Source organism: Zalophus californianus, chromosome 8, assembly GCF_009762305.2.
Source record: "Zalophus californianus isolate mZalCal1 chromosome 8, mZalCal1.pri.v2, whole genome shotgun sequence".
NCBI lineage: Eukaryota > Metazoa > Chordata > Mammalia > Carnivora > Otariidae > Zalophus > Zalophus californianus.
The window spans coordinates 130,168,829-130,192,097 of NC_045602.1; the positions used below are offsets into that span (position 1 = coordinate 130,168,829).

Here is a 23,269-nt window from a genome sequence, read left to right on the forward strand (position 1 = left end):
GCTGTGTCTCTCTCTGTCAAATAGATAAATAAATCTTTAAAAAAAAAAAAAAAGATATCAGCTCCTCTCTGACTGGCCCCCATAACCTCCCATGACCCCTGGCTCATACCTCCATTTACTGATTCACACCCACCACCATTTAACGGACCCCTGCTATAATATCATCACCACTGGCTTTCTTGAGTACACACCAAATCCCAGGCCAGTATTACGTTCTTCTCATACAAGAGTTATATTTACAGCAACTCTCATAAGGTAGGAACTATTACTACCCCCAATTTACTGAGAGGTTAAGGACCTGCCCGTGGAGCTGGCTGCAAGGGAAGCAGGACTCTTGAGTTCAGGCAGAGCACAGGCTCAGAACCAGGAATGCAGTGCTCAAGAAAGGGACAGTCTTTATGAGAGCCACCCCACTCCCACCGCTGATGTATAATTATTAGTTGCATTTTTTAATTCTCTATTTAAATGTCTGGATACTTCACCAAATTATGAATTCCCAGAATCCCCAGCCCCTTGTGTTCATCTCTGTAATATGGAAGCCTATCGTCGACTTGGGACGTGTGGTAGTCAAAAAAATTCTCAAGAAAATGAAGAAAAGGTCATTTTGATGTGAGGTATTAAAATACTTCAAATATTTCCTATTAAACCATGACAATGACATTAAAAAATAATCTAACTGGTGTGTTATTTTAGGTAACAAATTACAAATTATTTGAATGAAATAAGATGATCTAAATGGAAGTAGCAATTAACCAAAAAAAAAAAAAAAAAAAAACTATCATCCATTTTTCCTCACAGTGATAAGTGCCTGACTTTCAGGATTTTTAGTTGTTTAAAATCCACTTTTTTCTCGAAGTTTGAAATTTTTTCAATTTGATTACCATAATGCCTCTAAAACTCTGGCAAAGTCCCAACAAGAAATCTATGCCATTAGCATTCCTAAAACTATATTAACTCTTGCTAAAAATGCAGGTCATGAATCTAATTTTGACACATCAGACAAACACAAGTTGAGGGACAGGCTACAAAGCAACTTCCCTGAAACTGGCCAGTCCTTTTCAAAATGTCAACGTCGTATCAAAGAAAACCAAGGAGCTATGCCAGGCTAGAGGAGATTGAGGAACAAGGACAATTAAATGCCACTGGGAAAACCTGTACTGGTTTCTGTACCAGGAAAAAATGCTGTTAAAAACAGGATATTTTAGACACTGGGGGGTGGGGGATGGGGGGGGGGAAACACAGGACATTTCAGGAACAGATGGCAAATTTTGAGTAAGGACTATAGAGATTAGATTAATATTAATGTACCAATGTTGAATTCCCTGATTTCAATAATTGTACTGTGTTATGTGAGAGAAATGCCCTATTCGGAATTAAGCATGAAAGTATTTAGGAGTAAAGGGAATAATGTCTGCAACTTAATTTCTAACGAGAGAGAGAATATTAAAAAGCAAACGTGACAAAATGTTAACATTTGATGGAAGAGCGTATCACCGTTCACCACATGATTTTTGTAACTTTCTTCCTAGTTTTTAGAAGTTACTACCCCCCAATTTTTTAAATTTTATCAGCACAAGTACTGCTGTTATTAATCAGGAAATGATGCAGAATGCAGGTAAATATCATGGCCTGTAATCTAGTGATCAAGGACTCGATATTCTGATTTCTAAAGGTTTCTGAACTCCAAAAATAGTGTTGAAAAATATATTTTAAGACATCATGTGATAAAATTAGTAAATAATTAAACAGTAAGGTCAAAAAAAGCTTCTTTCTCTTCCTCTCTCTGAAATCTTCCAGTTGGGGCTTCCAACCCTGGCCCTTCTCCCCGCCCCCCCCCCCCCAAGTGTATCAAATAACTAACCTCACCTCGATCACTTTCTGAGCTGACAGTTTCTTCAGTGCTTTTTGGGGGCTTTCAAAACAAATGGCCGAGCAGGGGCTGGGTTAATATTCAGAACTCTGCTCGGGTTTCCCCTACTGTCGTATTGGCATGACAATGGAAACCACGGGCCACAAAAGGAGACCAACAAAGGAAGACAAGTTTTTAATGCTAGAGCCATCTGCCAATTCTCCTTAGGATCTTTCCAAGAACTGAGTGAAGATAAAGCAGGAGCTGAGAAGGGGGTCTGCAGGGGAGGGCAGAAAAATCATTCACAGGAAAAGCAATTGCAATATGAAAAGAACCAAAGAAGGTTTGGAGCCTGGATAGATGAATGAATGGAATCCCTCTAAATAGATCCACCGCACCCTCTCCAATGGGGCTTTTGTTGGTTGCCTAGCATTTTAAATGTTATAGTCAGAATATGTTATTAAGGGAGGATTTAATATACACGAACCACAAAAAAACACCCTGCAGAGGGGTCTTCTGATTATCCACGTGGAAAGCCCAAGCCACCTGCCTTTACAAAGATTATGCCGGGTTTTCTTTCTTTACGTAGCAAAATGTTCTAAATACAGTAGTTTAGCAATAATAAAGCATTTTTATACCAACTCTACATCCCCCACTTCTCCCAGAGACTTGCAAAATGTTAAGACCACCAACTATGAAAATCTATTTAAATGCGCTAAAACGAAATACATTCATGGCCTCGGGGGATTTTATTTAAAAAACAATTTTTTTGAGCCTAAAACATATTCCTCTGACATTGTTCCTAGAAGAGAAGTTGTATGCAAAACCCTGAAACCACATGTGGACGACTTCTTGGGAAGACTAAAGCTTTGGAAAGCAGTTCACACTTGACTCAGATATGCCTTCCCCGAGACATCTATCTCATCTTTTTCAGAATTCTCAACATCCTGAAGGTAAGGCACAGCTTTTCTCCGTCTCTGCCTCTAAAACATTACTAAACCCTGAATGGGATCAGTCATCTTCTGGAACTTTAGGTAACATGCACTCATTTCTGAACACATCCTTACAGGTAATCTCCTGTAGAATTCGTAGTTGAAATAGAAGTCAACATTGGCTGGGTTGCTTTGTGGGTTTTTAATGGGGTGTTTGGGTGGTTTTTGTTTTGGTTTTAATTCCACCAATTTAAAAATGCACTCATCTTGGGGCGCCTGGGTGGCTCAGTCGTTAAGCGTCTGCCTTCGGCTCAGGTCATGATCCCAGGGTCCTAGGATCGAGCCCCTCATCGGGCTCCCTGCTCCGTGGGAAGCCTGCTTCTCCCTCTCCCACTCCCCCTGCTGTGTTCCCTCTCTCGCTGTGTCTCTGTCAAATAAGTAAATAAAATCTTAAAAAAAAAAAAAAAAAGGCCATCTAGTCGCTTCTCTTTGGGTCTGACTATATACACTCCCCACCATAATTTTTAGGATCTATAAGATGCCTTTCAAGGAAATCTTCACAGATACAGTGTTTATATAAATCTGGTGCCTATTTAAAAACTAATGTTGCGAAGTTGTAGCATGCGTTTTATAATGTTGAAAGAGTATCTTTTAAAGCTTGTAGGACAGACTTTGCAGTCTCCACCACGTGAACGAGAGGGGCTCTCTCCTTCCCTTCTCAGTCAGCCCAGGGACAGGCAAAGGTGCAGGGTCAGCCAGAAGAGGATGCCCAACGAACAAAGTTTAATTCCAGGCTGATGACAACACAAGTTGGCCAATAGGCCTGGCTCTGGGAGCGACTGTGGCAGCCTCAGGCACACGCTGGCCTCCCTGGTGCCACCACACAGTGTCTGCACACCCACCGGCCCCGGGCCTTGAACTCTGCTCCCTGACTGTCAGCGGCCCATGATGGAGTTGCAACCCTGTGGCCCCAGGCCGGAGCCGGGAGGCTGACCTCTCGTCGTGAGCCGGCTGTAGACCTGGCAGTTGACTTCCCTGTCCCGCACATAGCATCGGATCTCCTCCACAGCCTCTCGGATGACAGTGACGGCCAACACAAAGCCCTGCGGAGAGAGCGGAGAGAGGATGAGCCCTGAGGAAAGTGACCTTCCTCTTCTGGTGCTGGGGACAGAAAAGGCCAGAGGCCACACCGAAGGGCAGCAGGGCAGGGCCTGCTAATTACCCCAAACGCACGCGCCCCAGGAAGCCCACTTCTCCCAACTCCTTCCTACACACATGCCCTGGGGAAACACTCGCTGACACACAGGTACACGGGCAGCCCTACCCACCACCACCGCAGGGTTTAGAAACCACAGGGTTTCTAAGAGGAAAAGGTGGTCTGTCCACAGGCAGTGACAGAGGGATGGTGTCTGCTCTTCGTACCCCACTCGTCTTGTGCTGGGCGCCCTTCCAACTACACTACACCCCCACAGCAACCCTACGCTCACGATTGCTGAGCCGGAGCCTCAGAAGCACAGAACGGTTGAGTCATCTTGCCCAAGGATATGAAGCTCTAAGTGACAGGCAGGAAATCTGGCTCCAGAGTCCTTGCTCCTAACAGCCACGGTGTTGTGCCTCCAGACAAACTTGGAAGACTTACTAGCCAATAAGATGGAGGCCCATGAGAAGGTTAAAAAGAATGAAATCCATCCCATGCACTGACCTGCCAAGGAGGGAAATTCACTTTTCACAACATACAATGTAACACCGTGCATACAAACAAGGGACAGCCACCATCTTCTGTGAAGAGTCCCAATTTCCTTAACTATTGGCTAGATTCCTTAACTATTGGCTAGATTCCTTTGCAAGGAAGGGACTGAGAGGGACGAAGGGGCCAAAGGGGACTTCAGTCTTGTCTGTACTGTTTTAAATCCTTATAAAGAGAACACACTGAAGCATTAATTGTGTAAGTAGAAACAAATTATAAAAAAAATTGGAAACTGCCCGACCTTTCCTGGGCCAGGTACCCCAACTCATAAAATTTGGTGGGAACTGGTGTTTGAGTCAGCCATAACAAGAATCTATTTCCATCTAGATTTCTCCTCTCATGTCAATAAAGGCAAGAACACTCATTCATTTTTCTTACAAGATAGGCTTGTCATCTCCTTTTAAAGTCATTTTTTAAAAAAAATTACAGAAAGCACCATCACCCTGAAGGTTAGCAGCGGTCATTCTTTGAGCATTTCATTTTCATACTGTTTACTCCGTGAAATATATTAACTTCGATTCAAAGGACTTTAAATCTCTTATGTAAATCTAGCCAGAGATGTGCGGCTTTGTGAAACTCCTCCAAGGGCTCATTCATCTTTACAATCAAAGGATTACTCCTGTTTCCAATCAGATTGTAAAGTACTGGCTGCAGCCAGAGCAAAACTGGTGCATTTCAGAATAAAAGCATAACAAGACCAGGAGGGGAGAGGAAACCTGTTCTGGGAAGAACGCAGACCCAGGGTGCACAACCCTCCCCCCCCGCCCCCCCAAACTGCCAGTTTCCTTGTTTTGGGCCAGAATCCAGGTGTTTGCTGTTTGTTTTTTCAAATGTTCCCGTTTCTATTTCCCCGTGCGTGGGCCCAGCTAAATCCCATTGATGACAGTGGAAAGTGTGTGCTCCTACAAAGACAGGAGCCGCTAACCTCCCTGCTGCAGATAAATACCGCCTCCTAAATTATCCTCTCTGCTCCCCCCACCCCACGCCCAAACACACAGTTCCCATTAATCCCAGAGGACATGCCATCCCTGAGGCTAGAAAATGCTTTCACAAAGAGATGCAAATGTAGTCCAGAAATAAATTCCAACTATGCAACTTCAGAGGTCCTTCATAGCCACAGATATTTAGAGAGAGGCTTTAATAGGGAGGCCTGGGGTTGTCTGAGCTTGTAAAAGAATCAGAGGCAGTGATAGCCTCTGATTAGCGCCGAGACAAGCCATTCTGAAGGTGCTAAGCCTCCTTTTGTAAAGTTGTACGTCAAAATAGAGTACAACAAAGCAAAACAAATCTATGAGCTAGAAATCAGAAAAGCAGTTGCCTCTGGTTCAGGATGGGGTGACTGGAAAGGGGCATTAGGGAACTAGGGTGATGAAACTGTTCTGTATTTGACTGAGGTGCTGTTTCCATGGGTGTTGACAAGTCAACACTCACCACTTTGTGAACGTAGTATCTGTGCATCTAAGGTACACAAAGTAGATCTTAATAACAAAAAAATCTAGATTATTTGGTCTTCATACAATTTTATGGATTATTTCAGCTATCTATTGAGGAATTTCTCCCTCTAATACATTAGGACCAAAAAAAAAAAAAAGTTATCAAAAGCTAAACCTTGGGGTGCCTGGGTGGCTCAGTTGTTAAGCGTCTGCCTCCGGGGCTCAGGTCATAATCCTGGGGTCCTGGGATCGAGCCCCGCGTCGGGCTCCCTGCTCAGCGGGAAGCCTGCTTCTCCCTCTCCCACTCCCCCTGCTTGTGTTCCCTCTCTCGCTGTCTCGCTGTCAAATAAATAAAATCTTAAAAAAAAAAAAAAGCGCGAAATCTTCATCCAGTGAACAATGTTACTAGTGCTAGAATTTTAAAATTCAAATGAGAGTATGTCCTCTCAAGAGGCATCTTATTTGTAGTACTTCATTTAATTCTTCCTTTTTTTTTTTATAGATTTTATTTATTTATTTGAGAGAGAGAGAACGAGAGATAGAGAGGAGAGGGAAGAGGGTCAGAGGGAGAAGCAGACTCCCCGCCGAGCAGGGAGCCCGATGTGGGACTCGATCCCGGGACTCCAGGATCATGACCTGAGCCGAAGGCAGTCGCTTAACCAACTGAGCCACCCAGGCGCCCTCATTTAATTCTTCCAACAAGCCAGGGAAGGAGACATGATCGTCCCTGTTTTACAGATGAGAAAACTGAGATTCAAATTATCTAATTTCTCAAAGTGTAGCCAGGAACCACACCTCAGCCGCATGGCTCTCAGCCCTCATTCAGAACCACGGTGCTTATTTTATTTATTTTTTAATAATTTTTTATTGTTATGTTAATCACCATACATTACATCATTAGTTTTTGATGTAGTGTTCCATGATTCATTGTTTGTGCATAACACCCAGTGCTCCAAGCAGAACGTGCCCTCTTTAATACCCATCACCAGGCTAACCCATCCCCCCAACCCCCTCCCCTCTAGAACCTTCAGTTTGTTTTTCAGAGTCCATCGTCTCTAATGGTTCGTCTCCCCCTCCGACTTACTCCCCTTCATTCTTCCCCTCCTGCTATCTTTTTTTTTCTTAACATATATTGCATTATTTGTTTCAGAAGTACAGATCTGTGATTCAACAGTCTTGCACAATTCACAGCGCTCACCATAGCACATACCCTCCCCAATGTCTATCACCCAGCCACCCCATCCCTCCCACCCCCCACCACTCAGCAACCCTCAGTTTGTTTCCTGAGATTAAGAATTCCTCATATCAGTGAGGTCATACGATACATGTCTTTCTCTGATTGACTTATTTCACTCAGCATAACACCCTCCAGTTCCATGCACGTTGTTGCAAATGGCAAGATCTCATTCCTTTTGATGGCTGCATAATATTCCATTGTGTATATATACCACCTCTTCTTTATCCATTCATCTGTCGATGGACATCTTGGCTCTTTCCACAGTTTGGCTATTGTGGACATTGCTGCTATAAACATTGGGGTGCACGTACCCCTTCGGATCCCTACATTTGTATCTTTGGGGTAACTACCCAGTAGTGCAATTGCTGGGTCGGATGGTAGCTCTATTTTCAACTGTTTGAGGAACCTCCATACTGTTTTCCAGAGGGGCTGCACCAGCTTCCATCCCACCAACAGTGTAGGAGGGTTCCCCTTTCTCCACATCCCCGCCACGGTGCTTATTTTACAGCTGGGTTTGGAACGAGAGGCCTTTCGGGGTAGTCAGACATTTCAAATATGTATTCTAGTCCAGAACTGGAAACAGACTCTGCACAGAAAAATCTAGGGGAGGACAACACCTGGGTAGTTCAGTCTGTTAGGCATCTACCTTCAGCTCAGGTCATGATCCTGGAGCCCCACGTCGGGCTCCCTGCTCAGTGGGGAGTCTGCTTCTTCCTTGACCCATTCCCCGCCCCTGCTTGTGTGCACTCTAATATATAAATAAAATCTTAAAAAAAAAAACTTTGTGAAATATTAAAAAAAAAAAATCTAGGGGAAATCAGCTATAGTCACACCTAGAAATAGATGCCATCTACTTTGTCTTTGACCCCAAACCTCCTTCTCTGCAGCCCCTGGGAAGAGGCAAACCAAGACCCACATCCCCCCACAGTCCTAAGCCTTCATAGGAAAAGCTGCCTATAAACGAGACACGGACGCAGAGGCAGGAAGCTCAGGGCCACCAGAGGCTGCTATTCACCTGCCTGGTTTCTACCTGCGGCCACAGTTCACAGTTTGGGGTGGGGGGGGAACAGGTGAGTCAGCAGGCAGACAGGGAGATGGCAGAGGTGGCTGGGGTCACAGTACCACACGCACTGAAGGTCAGGCTTCTCTGGGAACCTCTAGGCATCACTTCAGCAAGGTGACAGAGGCAGGAGCTGGGGCCAGGCCCTCTAATTTAGAAGGGGGGGGTGGGGGGTCCTCTAGGCCATCCCTGTCCCCACCACTTGCTCCAGCCCAGCTGGACTGGACAGGAGGGAGATTTTCACTGGGAACGTTTTTATGTTTCATGCATCATGTGAATGTATTACCTTTCAAATAACTACACTTCAAAAAGGGAACCAACGGAAGGCAATGTGATAAATTATATTTTTATATACATTAGAGACTAACCTTTTATTTTTTTTATTTTTATTTTTTACAGATTTTTATTTATTCATTTGAGACACAGAGATACAGAGAGAGAGAGAGAGAGAGAGAGAGAGCATGAGCAGGGAGAGAGGCAGAGGGAGAAGCAGGCTCCCCACTGAGCCAGGAGCCCAATGTGGGGCTCAATCCCAGGACCCCGGGATCATGACCTGAGCCGAAGGCAGACGCTTAACCATCTGAGCCACCCAGGTGCCCCAGAGACTAACTTTTTAAAAATAAGCAACTTAGGGTGACTCTATATAGGTAGGTATGTAGTAAACAGTGGAACGAAAAAACTCAAATTAAATTGGGGTATTTCATATAAAACTCTAAAGTTTCTAACTCCGGGGACTGGCAACTCCAGGTCTATGTCTGCACCTGAGGAAATGGAGCAGCGCCTTCCATCTTGGAAGGGACAGGAGCTCCCTAGCTCTCCCAAGGCTCGGTTGTGGCAGCCCAGCCTCTGAGTCCGCAGCATTTCATTCCGTGTGTAAGAACGCAGACTGGAATGTTTGTTATGCAAGGGAAGGATGCAAACAAAAGTTTGCTCCCACCCCCAGAGTCCTACCTCACCTACAAACGACAGCAGGACAGAAGAGCTTGCACATCCCCAAAGCACCCTTGCTGTTCATGTGGGAAAAACGAATCCCCTCTCCTTTCTCAGGGCTGGAGCTGCTGGCCTGACTTATCTGCTAATGCGACAAGTAAAAAAATCCTGTTCTTACTTCTTTAAGGAAGGCTTAAATCTTTTCTACTGTAACAGTCTTCTCCCAATTAAAACGTCAACAATATTTGTGAACAGAGAATTCAAGTGTCCTCCCAAGTCCCACCTAACTTAGTGAGAAATAAACAGCCTCTATTTGGAGAAGAGGTGTCAGTTTCACCCTCTCCACCACCCAGTAACACTGGGTTTCCTTCTGTTCTTCAAATGCTCTGAGCACATCCCTACCGCAGGGCCTTTGCACGGCTGTTCCTGTAGCTGGAATACTCCTGCCCTCCTACTCTTCTGCCCATCCCCTCCTCAAGAGGCTTTCCATGGCCACACTGGCTAAGGCTGCCCCTCCACACCTCCCTTCCCCACCTTCATCCATTCAACAAGTATTAAATGTGCCTGGGGGGCGCCTGGGGGGCTCAGTTGCTTAAGCGGCTGCCTTCGGCTCAGGTCATGATCCCAGGGTCCTGGGACTGAGCTCCACATCGGGCCCCCTGCTCAGCGGGAAGCCTGCTTCTCCCTCTCCCACTCTCCCTGCTTGTGTTCCTGCTCTCACTATCTCTCTCTCTGTCAAATAAATAAATAAAATCTTAAAAAATAAATAAATAAATAAATAAAATGTGCCTGGGATTGCCCATCTAGCCTGTGACTTTATTCTATAACCTCTGTGGCACTTTTCATAATTCAAAATGATTTCATTCCTCTGTTTACTGTCTATCCCTTCCGAACATCAACTCCACAAGGGCAGGAGTTTTTATCTGTTTCATTCCATGCTGTGTCCCCAGCATCCAGCACAGTGCCTGACACACAGCAGGTGCTCAATAACCACTTGCCAAAAGGAGGTAAGGGAGGGAATGGAGGAGCATTCTGGCCAGTTCTGTCTGACTTCGTACACAAAGCACAGAACCTGGTACCTTTCAAACCCTCATGCTGACAGACTCTACATAAACAGAAAAGGCGATCTCAGAAAACAATTCAAATAGTACAACCCATAAAGACAGAAGCTCATCTTTCTTGCCTGCCACTGTGTCCCCAGAGTCTAGAAGGGGGTGAAATGCACAATAAGTATGCAATACATAGTAGCTGAAGAAATGAATGACCGAGCAACTGATGGACAGAATGAATCAAGAGCACAGGCTTCACCAGAGTTTGATCCTGGTGGTGTATGAAAGGGAGCTTCAGCATGAAAATCTTGGGGGGATGGAGGGTCTCTCTCTCCAAAGGCCGTATCCCTTTCCAGATGCCCGGGTGACAGAGACAAAGAAGTGTCTGTTCCCAAAGCCCTGAGGCCACTGAACAAACCAGGCTGATTTACTCACCAGGGGGACCCAGTAGGTATAGAGGGCACCGAGTCTCATCTCAGGAACAAACTGAGAGCAGGCAAGAAGTAAGAAATAGAGGTTGAAAAAGTATTTGAACTGGTTAAACAGCACCTGGAATGAGGAGAGAGAAGAGGGAAGACAGTCAAGGCTTGTCTGATGAGGTCGGGGGTGGGGGGGGGGGTGGTTTAGTAGGAGGGGAACCTCCGTTGAAAGCATTCCTACCCAAGAACACAACTCCCACGGTACCATCCATGGGAACTTTAAACACTTCTATATATTGTCTAGGAAAATACATATGGGTAATAAAAATATTTGTAAAAGTAAAAATATAAATAATGATACACGGGGAAATGATATATTTCAAGAGAGTGGGTACCCCTGGGGGTGGCGGGCAGGGGGGAAGCCATGCCGGGGGCATTCAACTTTATCTGTTATGACTTATTTCTTAAAAACCATCTTAAGTACAGGTAGGCCCCTCAAAACATGAAAAGGAGGTTTTAGTGGAAAATGCCTCTACTGTTAAGATTGATCAGGAAAACGAGGTAAATCATCATCTCCATGATATGGTCTCAACACCATAAAATAAATACAGCAGAATCCCATCCTGGGTGGAGGTGGGTTCCAGCAGAGCCTCGGCTGAGCCCACGTGCCCTGGGCGTGGGACTGGTGCCGCAGGACTCATCTGGCGCACTGAGCGGAAATGACGTGTCTCTCCGGGGTGAAGGCAATTAAGAGCGCTTTGTCGGCCCCCTCGCTCTTGCTTGGCCATGGAGATACGGGTGGCCTTGTATTCCAGAGCACATAGCTACAAGATGGAAGAGAGTGACCCCGTGTACACCAGGATTTCCATCAATGAGAAATAAACCTTTTCCTGATTTAAGATACTGAGATTTGGGGGAGGGGGGAGTTGAAGGTAGCAATGAATGTAGTCGGAGTCACCCTAAAACAACATTCAAATTGACCTTAAGCGACAGCATTACACATTTGTGTTTTCTGTACTCTCTCTCAATAAATCAAAGAGTCATTTTTTTTTTTTCCTTCCAGCACTGGAACTGGTTGCTGTTCCTGCTTCTAAAGTCAGCTGGTGTGTGGGGGAGGCTCTGGTGGATAAAAATAGGTATGCAATTTGGGGTGGGGGGGAGGTTTGTACAGTACACATCCACGGATTGGTCTAAGTTAATGCGGAAACGCTGTGACTCCACAGCATAAAATACCAAGCCAAACAGAAACATCCAATAGCAAAAATATCCACAGAAATTCTCTCTGGATGGTAGGAATGAAACTTACCTCTTAAAAGTTTTCTCTATATTTGTGTCTCCTGACTTTCCTAGAGTGAATATGCATTTCATGATGACAGGGGGAGGAATTTAGGGTCTGATGGGTTTTTGGGTTTTTTGGTGTGGGGTTTTTGGGAGATGAACAGCCAGTGGCTAAGGCAGCCTAGAAAACACACAGGCTATTCTGCCACGGGAACCTGGGTCTCCTAAAAAACGGTCCCTGGCCATACGTACCCCAGGAAGAAAGGTGAAGAAGTTGTACTTCTGGTTGTTGATGACATTCCAAGGGTACCTCTGGTCCCTCTTCTCGGGATGCCCCAACCACACAGTGCGGGGCCTGGGCTCCCCTCCACCGCAGCATCGCACCCACTCACAGCACCTGTGGGAAAGACAAAGTCACACTGTCAAGGCCACGTCCACACCTGCCCGCTCTTCTCCGAATGTTTTTCTCTCAAGCATCTGCCCTGGGTCGGGACAAGAGCCACGAATGGGGCTTCATCCGTCATGAGAAGGGAAAACGGAGCCAAGGCTTCTAAGAAGCTGTGCTCCAGATAAAAGATGGTTTGTGCCCAAGCCCAAATTGCTTATTTCAAAATGTAAGATTCATTTTAAAAATGAGATTTAAGTTAAAAAAGTAAAGATACAGCAACACATTAGCACTATTACTTTCACATTTTGCTGATGAGAGGAAAGCTCGCAACAGTTAAATGAAGCACCCAAGGAGGACCTAACTCAGATTTCCACTTCAATCTGTGTCTCCCAAATTCCAATTCTAATTACCCAAATGAAAGTCTGTTTGCTTTAAAAAATAAAAATAAAATAAAAAATAAAGCACACAAGTTTGCCAGTATGTGAGAAACAGGGGAGTCTGGCCTTGAAATGCCTCCATCTCATTCGAAAACCTAGTGTCTTTCCAGCACCCCATACTGTCGAGGTTGCTGGTTCCAACCAAGATAACCAGGTAAAGAAGGGAAAGAATATCCTCTCGACACCCAGATCTCCTTTCAGCAGCACCCCAGAGGAACCAGCCAGGAAGACAATGGCTCAGGGCCTGGCGTCACCTGGAGCCAGGCCAGAGTACCAGCTGCGGGCCAACTGACCACCCAGCCCCCACAGCTGTCCGGGCTGTCCTGTGAGGTCAGCTCATGAGTGCACCTGCTCCCGGGTGGCCCGCACCAGGCAGAGCAATGTGGGCTGCTCCAGCAGAACAAAGACACTCTGAAAACACCCCAAAAAGGCAGCTCATCCTTCTGGAGAGCCCATACACAAGGCATTTCAAGAATCACAAGCCCTCATAAGCACTGTGATGGAAACACCCCATGCCGAATTGTTGGCCTCTGTCCCCACGCACACAGGCCGGGAGGGAGAAACCCCAGTCCGGCCAGCCCCTTGTGACGCTGCCAAGTGAAGCGAAACCAAGCAGACGGGGAGATTATGACTTACGTAAATACTGGTACACCTCGGCCTGCCCTTCTCCCCCTCCTCCTATGGGCCAGGCAGGTCCTGGTGGGGTGCTGGGGTACAGAGCTGAGCAAACATGGTCCCTAGGCATCCGCAAGCTGCCTGCCCAGATGCTCAAAATTTCCCGGATGAAACACAATGCTCTTTCTTAAAAACAGCATCTTCATTCCAGTAAACTGGTGCTCGGGTGGAGTATGTGACAAGGACAGATTTCACTTCTAGTAACTCATCTGTGTTGGCCCTGTTCTAAGTTGTCCAAAGGCCAGGGACAGAAGCCTCAAGGAGTCCAACATGATTACTGCCCATGGATGGGAAGCACCCGTGCGGGCCACCGGGGGACATGCGCTAAGTGCTGAATGAATGTGGGTGGGGGGAGGATCATCGGACAGGGAGCACACCTCTCGCATTTGTGGAAGCCATCCCACTGGTCACGACCGACCCCTCTCCCCATCCTGTAATAATCCTGTAATGATGGCTCCCATACTAACGAAAGCTGAAGAATGGATTTCAGAAAACTAAGCATCAGGTCGACTATGTGTTTATATGCGTTTTGTCTGTGTTGTCTTAGCAGGCTCTGCACCACAAGCTATCAGGTTAAGCCATTCATTACTTAACCTGCAGATCTGCGCACGAGCACAAAGTAGGTGGGAAGTCACTGCAACATGCACTGTGGCTGCAGAAGACTGGAAACAGAGGGGGCTGGGGAAATCAACAAGAACAGCCGGGCGCCTGGGTGGCTCAGTTGGTTAATCGACTGCCTTCGGCTCGGGCCATGATCCTGGAGTCCCGGGATCGAGTCCCATGTCGGGCTCCCTGCTCAGCGGAGAGTCTGTTTCTCCCTCTGACCCTCCCCCCTCTCATGTGTGCGCGCTCTCACTCTCTCTCTCTCTCTCTCTCTTTCTCATTCTCTCAAATAAATAAAAATTTTTTTAAAAATGTATTCTTAAAAAAAAAAAAAAAAAAACAAGAACAGCCACAGTAGTCCTTCAAGGAGAATGAGAGCTGGATGCACTAAATGGCCCCATTTTGCAAGATAGGCTAAATTGAAAAGCAAGAGGCTAAAAGGTGTGTCCAGGATGCTCCTCTTTGCATGAACACAAGAGGATCCACAGGCAGACATGCTTCAAACGCAGGAAATCTCCAGTACCGGTTCTCTTTGGGAAGGAGGGAGTAGGGAGACCTTTTGCTATGTATTCTTTAGTTACAATGTTTCATATTATCCAGGGACTCAATGTGGTTTTCCCAGCTCAATTCGTAAGAGTAAGCATTTATTAAATATCCAACTGGTAGGAAGTTAGACTACTCCAGGTCCTATGGGGACTGAATGTTGGAACAGGATCTTGCCTTCTCCTTCCTCGCAGTCCCACTGCAAAACAGGGTTAAGTGTTCAGCACAAGATAAAATAAAAACTTTGTGTCACTCGAGCCCAGTATAATTGGCCCCAAGGCCATCTCATTTAGCCAATCTGACGGTCACTGCATTTACTCACTTTCTGCATGCACTGGCTATATATAACTTGCACATTTCCAATACGTGATCAATCCGACTTTCCGGTCAACAGTATTTATTGAACACTAACAACAATAATAATATAAGACAAGTAATCACTGCCTCTTTTTTGTCACCTGCTATGTCTTGTGCGCTCGGTGTCCTGGGCCCTCCCCCGGCGCTTGGGCATTCAGGAGTGAACAAAACAGACAAGTCCTCCCCCTCTGGAGCTTCTACTCTAGTGGGGAGACAGACCATAAACCACCACCCAAAATAAAATAAGGCCTGGGCAGGAGAGGGTGTGGGGGACAGGTGTGGCTTGGGAAGACCAGGTGGTCAGGGAGGCTGGTGTGACAGCTGAGCTGAGGGGACAGGGAGCAACAGCCATGCAACCATGCAAGGAAGTACAATCTGGGCAGACTGGAAGGGAACCCCAAGGGCAAAGATCCAGAGGTGGGAACCAGCCTGGTTACACACTTGCCTATAAGGACTGGTGTGTAGCAACCACAGGGGAAAGAAGGGAGGAAGGAAGGAGGGAGGAGGAGAGAGAGAGGCCAGGTGACACTGGGCCTTGTCTCTGGGGCAAGGAGTCTGGATTTTACTCCATGCACCGCGGGGATCATGGACGGGTTACAAGCAGGAGGTGGCATGATCTGATTGACATTTTTAAAAGTTCGGTCTGGGGCCTCTTTCCTCGGGTACCAGAAAGAGGCGGGTCTCTTTTCATTCCCAGTGCAGCCATGGCTCGTGGTCCCAAGAAGCATCTGAAGCGCGTAGCAGCTCCAAAGCATTGGATGCTGGATAAACTGACTGGTGTGTTTGCTCCTCGCCCATCTACTGGTCCCCATAAGCTGAGAGAATGTCTCCCTCTCATCATTTTCCTAAGGAACAGACTTAAGTATGCCCTAACAGGAGACGAAGTCAAGAAGATCTGTATGCAGCGTTTTATTAAGATTGATGGCAAGGTCCGAACTGATATAACCTACCCCGCAGGTTTTATGGATGTCATCAGCATTGACAAGACCGGGGAGAATTTCCGTCTGATCTATGACACCAAGGGTGGCTTTGCTGTTCATCGGATAACACCTGAGGAGGCCAAGGATAAGTTGTGCAAAGTGCGAAAGATCTTTGTGGGAACAAAAGGAACCCCTCATCTGGTGACTCATGATGCTCGCACCGTCCGCCATCATGACCCCCTCGTCAAGGTGAATGACACCATTCAAACTGATGTGGAGACTGGAAAGACTACTGATTTCATCAAGTTTGATACTGGTAACCTGTGTATGGTGACTGGGGGTGCCAACCTGGGAAGAACTGGTGTGATCACCAACAGAGAGAGACACCCTGGTTCGTTTGATGTGGTTCACGTGAAAGATGCCAATGGCAACAGCTTTGCCACCCGACTCTCCAACACTTTTGTTATTGGCAAAGGCAACAAACCGTGGATTTCTCTTCCCCGTGGAAAGGGTATCCGCCTCACCATCGCTGGAGAGAGAGACAAGAGACTGGCTGCCAAACAGAGCAGGGGGTAAAATGGTCCCTAGGTGACGTGATTGGAAGACTTTATACTTAATTAAAGGTCATACAGCACGAAAAAAAAAAAAAAGTTCGGTCTGGGGCGCCTGGGTGGCCCAGTCGGTTGGGCAACTGCCTTCGGCTCAGGTCATGATCCTGGAGTCCCAGGATCGCGTTCTGCATCGGGCTCCCTGCTCGGCGGGGAGCCTGCTTCTCCCTCTGACTCTCCCCCCTTTCATGCTCGCTCGCTCTCTCATTCTCTCTCATTCTCTTTCTCAAATAAATAAAATCTTTAAAAAAATAAAAATAAAAATAGAAGTTCCGTCTGGATGCTACACAAAGACACTGCAGTCGGTTAACAGTAAAAACAGATCAAGAGGTGTGAGGTTCCTTTTTGGGGTGATGGGCATGCTCGAATATTGATTGTGGTGATGGTTACACAACTCTACGAATATACTTTAAAACTGCTAATTATAGGGCGCCTGGGTGGCTCAGTCAGTTAAGTGACTGCCTTTGGCTCAGGTCATGATCCCGGAGTCCCGGAATCAAGTCCCACATCATGCTCCCTGCTCAGCAGGGAGTCTGCTTCTCCCTCTGATTCTACCCCCTCTTGTGCTCTCTCCCTCTCTCAAATAAATAAAATCTTAAAAAACAAAAACAAAAAACTGCTAATTATACACTTCAGATAGGCGAATTGCAGGGTACGTGAACTGTATCTTAGTAAAGCTGTATATTAACCAAGAAAAGTAGGAACAGGGGGATCATCCAGGAAGCTACTGTCATCATCCAGGCAGGCAGAGACAGTGGTCCAGACTAGAGTGGTAGCACTGGGTACAGATTTTCAAAATATTACAGATGTAGAAATGTACTGTCTTTAAGCAAACATTTAAAAAAAATGCGGGGCGCCTGGGTGGCTCAGTCGGTTAAGCGGCTGCCTTCGGCTCAGGTCATGATCCCAGGATCCTGGGATCGAGCCCCATGTCCGGCTCCCTGCTCAGCAGAGAGCCTGCTTCTCCCTCTCCCTCTGCCTGCCACTCTGCCTACTTGTGCTCTCTATCTCTCTGTCAAGTAAATAAATAAAAAAAATCTTTAAAAAATAAAAATAATAAAAATAAAAAATAAAAAAATAATAAAAAAATAAAAAATAAAAAAATGCACTAGGGGCACCTGGGTGGCTCAGTCCATTGAGCATCTGACTCTTGATTTCGGCTCAGGTCATGATCTCAAGAGTTGTAGGATCAAGCCCTGCATTGTGCTCCACGCTCGGCACAGAGTCCCCTTGAGATGCTCTCTCTCCCTCTGCCCCTCCCCCCACTCACGCATGCTCTCTCTCTAAAGCAAGTAAATAAATTAAACTCTTTTTAAGAAATAATTTTTAAAAAGGAGAAATGCACATTTCATTTAATGTTCACAATAACCCTACGTGGCATATACAAGCTTTGCCTCCATTTTCACAGTGGAGAAACTGAGCCCAAGAGGACTCAGTGATTTCTCCAACACCTGTACTACATTTGTTCCACGCTGAGTGAGGGAAGCTGGCCTTAAGCCCAGGCCTGTGGGATCCAGACCCTGAGCTATGAGCCTGAAAGTGCCTGAGAGCACCTTGCACTGCCATAAACAGCCTCATCAGCACAATTATCTTACAGCTTTTTTTTTCCCCTAGGCTCTCTTCATCTCAGAAAGTTGGAAGAATCTTTAGGAGCCCCAACAGCAATGGCTGCCATGCTGCTGGGACAGAAGTTCTCCCACAGGCTCATCTTCGGGCCAGTTACGAACCTCCTGCCTCTCAGCTCCACTACCTGCTCTGGGACAATGGACAGAGTTCCTTCCCGCTCCCCCTCACAGCCAGCACACTGCTAGCTCTCTCCTCAGAGGACACTGGGGGGGACACCACTGGAGGAGAGTCTCTCCTGGGCTTCCCAGGCAGAGGCACCCAGTGGATCAGTGCATGGGTGTGAGGCCACCCAATGGTGCTCTGCCCAGCCACCCACCCAGGATCTGCAGTCCCTTGGAGACCACCGAGCCCCACTGTGGAGACTTTCCCGGGGCCCTCACAATATGGACATCCTGCCTCCTCTGCACCAGCACCCTGATCCCCTCACCCCCAGGCTTGTCCCCTGAGTTCCTCCTGTCACTGTAGCCCCCGGTGTCCCAATTCCATTGCACGCCCAATGTGTCAACCGCCGGCTGGGCCTGCCATCCCACCTGCACCCCAAGATCACTTTCTGCTTGCCCCATGCCTGCAGACCAGCTCTCACCCTGCCTTCCGGCAGCCTGAACTCAATTACACCATCTCCAAGTCCATCTGTGCCCCAGCCTTGGGGACAGGCCCCCTTCCAAGTGCATCCTTCCTTGGGTCCACTCCCTCAGCTCAGACTACCCCAGAGTCTTCCTCTATCCTATAATTATCCTTTATCCTAATTTACCAAGTCACTTCCCTCCATCTCTCCACCTGGGCTAGCTGGGCCAACCCCATCTCCGAGCCCAGGTGCAGTGAGCACAAGGACCCAGGCATAGCCAAGCAGAACCCTCAACAAGTGATGAGTTCAACAAAGGCCAGCAAGACCCCTGGCTGCGGTTATCACTGGAAATACTAAGAAAGAAGTGCCCTTCACCCTGAGGTGGCTAAGGTGGCAGACAACAAGCAAGGGGCTGCAGGTGGCCCCCCTTTGTTCTTCTTTAGGGAAGAGTTGGCCTGAAAATGAGAGTCACCAGGAGGAATGCAAAGGCTCCTGACACTTTTGGAAGAGCGCATAGGTCTGCCCATCTATCCGTTCCCTGGGTTTTTCCGTCTCAGGAATCCGTTAATTGGTTTTTACTTTTGCTCAAGCCAATTTTAGTTGGGTTTGTGTTAACCACTGCCCCAAACCTCCTGTCTGATATTCCTGTTTGCCACACGGCTACACTGTCCTTAAAGACACAATCCTGTTGGTTTTGTGTGTCTCCAAGTCTAAGCTTTTAAAGTGTGCGGTCAACAGCTTCAAGCCTGCATTCTACCATCCTGACCTCTCTGCTCTGGCTTCGTTGGAGCAGTGCCGTCCAACATGGTAGCTTCTATTACATGGGGCTGTTTACATTAAATTAATTAAAATAGAAGAATTCCAGCCCCTGTTCCCACTAGCCACATTCTGAGTGCTCCACAGCCCCCTGTGTGGCCTGAAGCCACGGACTAGACTGTGCAGATCCAGAAACTTCCAGCATGACAAAAGCTGTATTGGACAGCACTGCTTCACAGCATCCCTTTCAGGACCTCTCCTTCCACCTTGCTCTTTATCGGCTACCAGCACCACTGAGCCACCCAGGCACCCCAATAAATAAAATCTTTAAAAACTGAGAAATTAATGAAGAAATAACAGATGAGAGCCATAGTTTCGAAATAGCAGGGCCATAAGGGGTTGAGTAAGGAATACCAGCTTTTGGGGCACCTGGGTGGCTCAGTCGTTAAGCGTCTGTCTTCAGCTCGGGTCATGATCCCAGGGTCCTGGGATCGAGCCCCGCATCGGGCTCCCTGCTCAGCGGGAAGTCTGCTTCTCCCTCTCCCGCTCCCCCTGCTTGTGTTCCCTCTCTTGCTGTCCCTGTCAAATAAATAAATAAAATCTTTAAAAAAAAAAAAAAAAAAGGAACACCAGCTTTTAAGTCAGATGGACTTGGGTGCCAAGCCCAGCCTGGCTCCACACTGGCTACGTGGCTTTGGGATACTCATCTTTTGTGATCCCACTTTTTCTGTCTATAAAATGATAGTAAGACCTGCCTTGCTGAATTACTATGAGGATGAAGGAATTTATATAGGAAAGGCATATGACAATACACAGCACACGACAGGCATTCAATTAATAGTACATATATTTCTCTAAGTTTTTTTTTTTCCAGGGGCGCCTGGGTGGCTCAGTCGGTTAAGTGGCTGCCTTCAGCTCAGGTCATGATCCCCATGTCCTGGGATCGAGACCCACGTCCGGCTCCCTGCTCAGTGGAGAGCCTGCTTCTCCCTCTCTCTCTGCCTGCTGCTCTGCCTACTTGTGCTTTTTCTGTGTCAAATAAAGAAAATCTTAAAAAAAAAAAAAAAAAGTTTTTGGGGCGCCTGGGTGGCTCAGTTGGTTAACCGACTGCCTTCGGCCCAGGTCATGATCCTGGAGTCCTGGGATCGAGTCCCACATCGGGCTCCCTGCTCAGCAGGGAGTCTGCTTCTCCCTCTGACCCTCTTCCCTCTTGTGGTATCTCTCATTCTCTCTCTCTCAAATAAACAAACAAAATCTTTAAAAAAAAAAAAGGTTTTTTTCCAGATAAGAAAACATAAAACAATGTTTTTACCTATTGATAGCAACAGCTATTCAACGAGGTTAAGACGTAAGGCCAGAAATAATTTAGTTTACACTGCTTCTAGCTTGACCATTTAAACAAAGGAAAATCAAAGTATATTTTCTTATGATTTGACTCTAAAACAAACAAAGGTTTTGATGGTGGGCAGCCTGCTGACCAGATGTGTGGTGGTTTCACACAATCTGGTTGAAAGGCAAGGGAAAGCAAATATTACAGGGGAAAGTGCCAAGGGAACGATGTTTCTGGAAAAGGTAACTACTGTAACAAGGAGCTGGCCTCCAAGGAAATGATCATCTCTGCTCTGGGTGTAACCACAATCAGCAAGCAGTCGGTAAACATTTGTTGAATTGCCCCCATGGTGTGCTGAACTGTCCTGAAGCCCGAGTCCAGAAGCTATTGGGTCTGTCTTGATACTGGGAAGATCCAGGAAGAATTTAAAGAAAAATTAAAAGCAACATGGGGGAAAAAAAAAAAAAAAAGGTAATCTAGAGCAGTGGTTCTCAATGGAAGGGAAGGGCTGGGGGGGGTGGGGATTTGCCCCCTGCCCTGGGGACACTTGGCAGTGTCTAGAGAGATGCTTTGGTTGTCACAATTGCAGGAGCAGGGAGGGACTCCTGGCATCTCATGGGTAGAGGCCCAACATCCTACAGTGCCCAGGACAGCCCCACACAGAGGATTACCCAGCCCCAAATGTCAACAGTCCTGAGTCTGAGAACCCCAGTCCAGAGCAGCACTGTCGGATGCATTTCTGCAGTGACGGAAATGTTCTCCATCTGCATGGTCTCACACGGTGGCCGTGGCCATGTGGCTGTTGAGCACTCAAAATATGAAATTTAAATGTTATTCCATTAATTAATTAAAATAGCTACATAGATCTAGTGTGTGCCATACTGGACAGCAGGTCTAGAAGGATGGAACTCAAGCTGTTAATAAGCCTAGATGCCTGGAGAGGGATGCTGGAAAGCATGGAAAGGAAGGTATAAGAGAAAATTTTGCTCTGTGTTCTAAGAACATCTAGGAGGCTGAATTTTTTTTTTTCTTTAACTAGGGGAATATGAAATCTAAAGTCAGGGGCACCTGGCTGGCTCAGCTGGTAAAGCATGCAACTCTTGATCTCAGCGTTGTAAGTAACTGTACACTCACCCCATGGTGGGTGTAGAGATTACTTTAAAAAAATAATAAAATTTTTAAAAAATAAAAATAAAATCTAAAGTCCGAAAGAATGCAAAAAAGGAAGCTAGTTCACTGAAGTCTGAACGTTATCTCTGGCCACAGCAATGCTACCTACTGGTGCAAAAACTGGGCCATATCAAAGAAAAAAGCCAAGTCAATGTGGAAATTTCTTTTTAAATAGAAACAGGTCCTCTGATCTAGCAAGTCTACCTGGAGGGATGGATTGTATATGAATTCTGGTACAGGTATGGGTGAGCAAGAGGAAAGGTCCAAGAATGCTCCCAGCAATAAGAAAGCAAACCCTGAAAATGACCAAATGCCCATCAGAGAGGAACGCCCTGCACAGTGGACCTGCACTGATTTTTTTTTTTTTTAAGATCTTATTTATTTGAGAGAGAGAGAGAGACAGAGAGAGGATGAGTGGAAAGAAGGGAAGAGGGAGAGGGAGAAGCAGACTCCCCACTGAGCCAGGAGCCCGATGCGGGACTCGATCCCAGGACCCTGAGATCATGACCTGAGCCAAAGGCAGATGCTTAACCGACTGAGCCACCCAGGTGCCCCACCCTGCGCTAATTAAAAGAACAGGTAGATGCGCACACTGACAAGGCAAGATCCAAGCGATGAAGGGGGAAGGGAAAAAATAAAGCAAAAGATATGCAATTACGCTATATTTTAATAAAAATAACACATAATATATACATGGGAAAATAACACTGAGAAACAAATACGCACACCCCCCCAGACGGTTAATTCCGGTTCTCTGGGGGGAAGGGTCTGTAGCCTTCCCTATTTCTCCGGCCAGAAGTCTTTCCCTACCGGTCTCTTGCCGCTCAGCAGTGCAGCAGGACACCTCTTACGAAAGTATGACTCATACTGCATCCCGCCCCCACGATGAGTCAATCAATGCGGACTCAAGTCCAAGCCTGTCACCCCTCATCCCAGGTCCTCTGTTATCAAGCCTCCGACTGCAGCCAAAGCCAATGAGCTCCAGAACTCTACTTTTCTCCAACTTCCAAACCCTCTGGCAAGACTCCTTCACAGCAGATTTCCTTGAGCAACCCATTCCCCTTCTTCTACTTATCCTTCAAAACCCACCTCTGTACTTGCCTGCTTCTTTCTAGAAAACTCAAATCTATGGAAGCCCAACAAGCAACATATAATAATAAAGTAACCAAAATAAACACAGGGTCGAGTGGGACAGGGCACAGTGAGGAGCCTAGACCTGTGGGAAGGAAGTGGCCCCCGGGCCTCACCAGGGTACATTCTCACACAAACCTAATACAACAGACCCTAAGATTCTTCACGACAAAGACAAAAAGCACAGATTCTGAAGCGCAAACCCTCAGTTTTTTAAATGTTGGTA

At 46.6% G+C, this 23,269-nt stretch overlaps 2 protein-coding genes across 7 annotated transcripts in view; one reads left to right on the forward strand and one right to left on the reverse strand.

The window, feature by feature from the left end:
• The window catches only part of ATP9A (ATPase phospholipid transporting 9A (putative)), a 131,944-nt gene that overhangs the window by 87,891 nt on the left and 20,784 nt on the right, over positions 1–23,269 (reverse strand). For all 6 annotated transcript variants that reach the window (XR_003524936.2, XM_027624194.2, XM_027624193.2 and 3 more), the window contains exons 2-4: positions 12,187–12,331; positions 10,673–10,786; positions 3,776–3,884 (exon numbers count right to left, since the gene is read on the reverse strand). Coding sequence is in view for 5 of the 6 variants with exons in the window: in XM_027624194.2 (XP_027479995.2) it covers positions 3,776–3,884; positions 10,673–10,786; positions 12,187–12,331 (368 nt within the window). In the remaining variant the exon portion in view is untranslated. The remainder of the gene's footprint in view (positions 1–3,775; positions 3,885–10,672; positions 10,787–12,186; positions 12,332–23,269) is intronic.
• LOC113938680 (40S ribosomal protein S4, X isoform-like) lies at positions 15,642–16,475 on the forward strand. Its single transcript, XM_027624198.2, has one exon. The coding sequence runs from the start codon at positions 15,642–15,644 to the stop codon at positions 16,431–16,433; it is 792 nt and encodes a 263-aa protein (XP_027479999.1). The 3' UTR covers positions 16,434–16,475.

Bases quoted from the DNA above. Each gene is read 5' to 3' on its own strand.
- LOC113938680 (XM_027624198.2), top strand. From the start codon at position 15,642: ATGGCTCGTGGTCCCAAGAAGCATCTGAAGCGCGTAGCAGCTCCAAAG.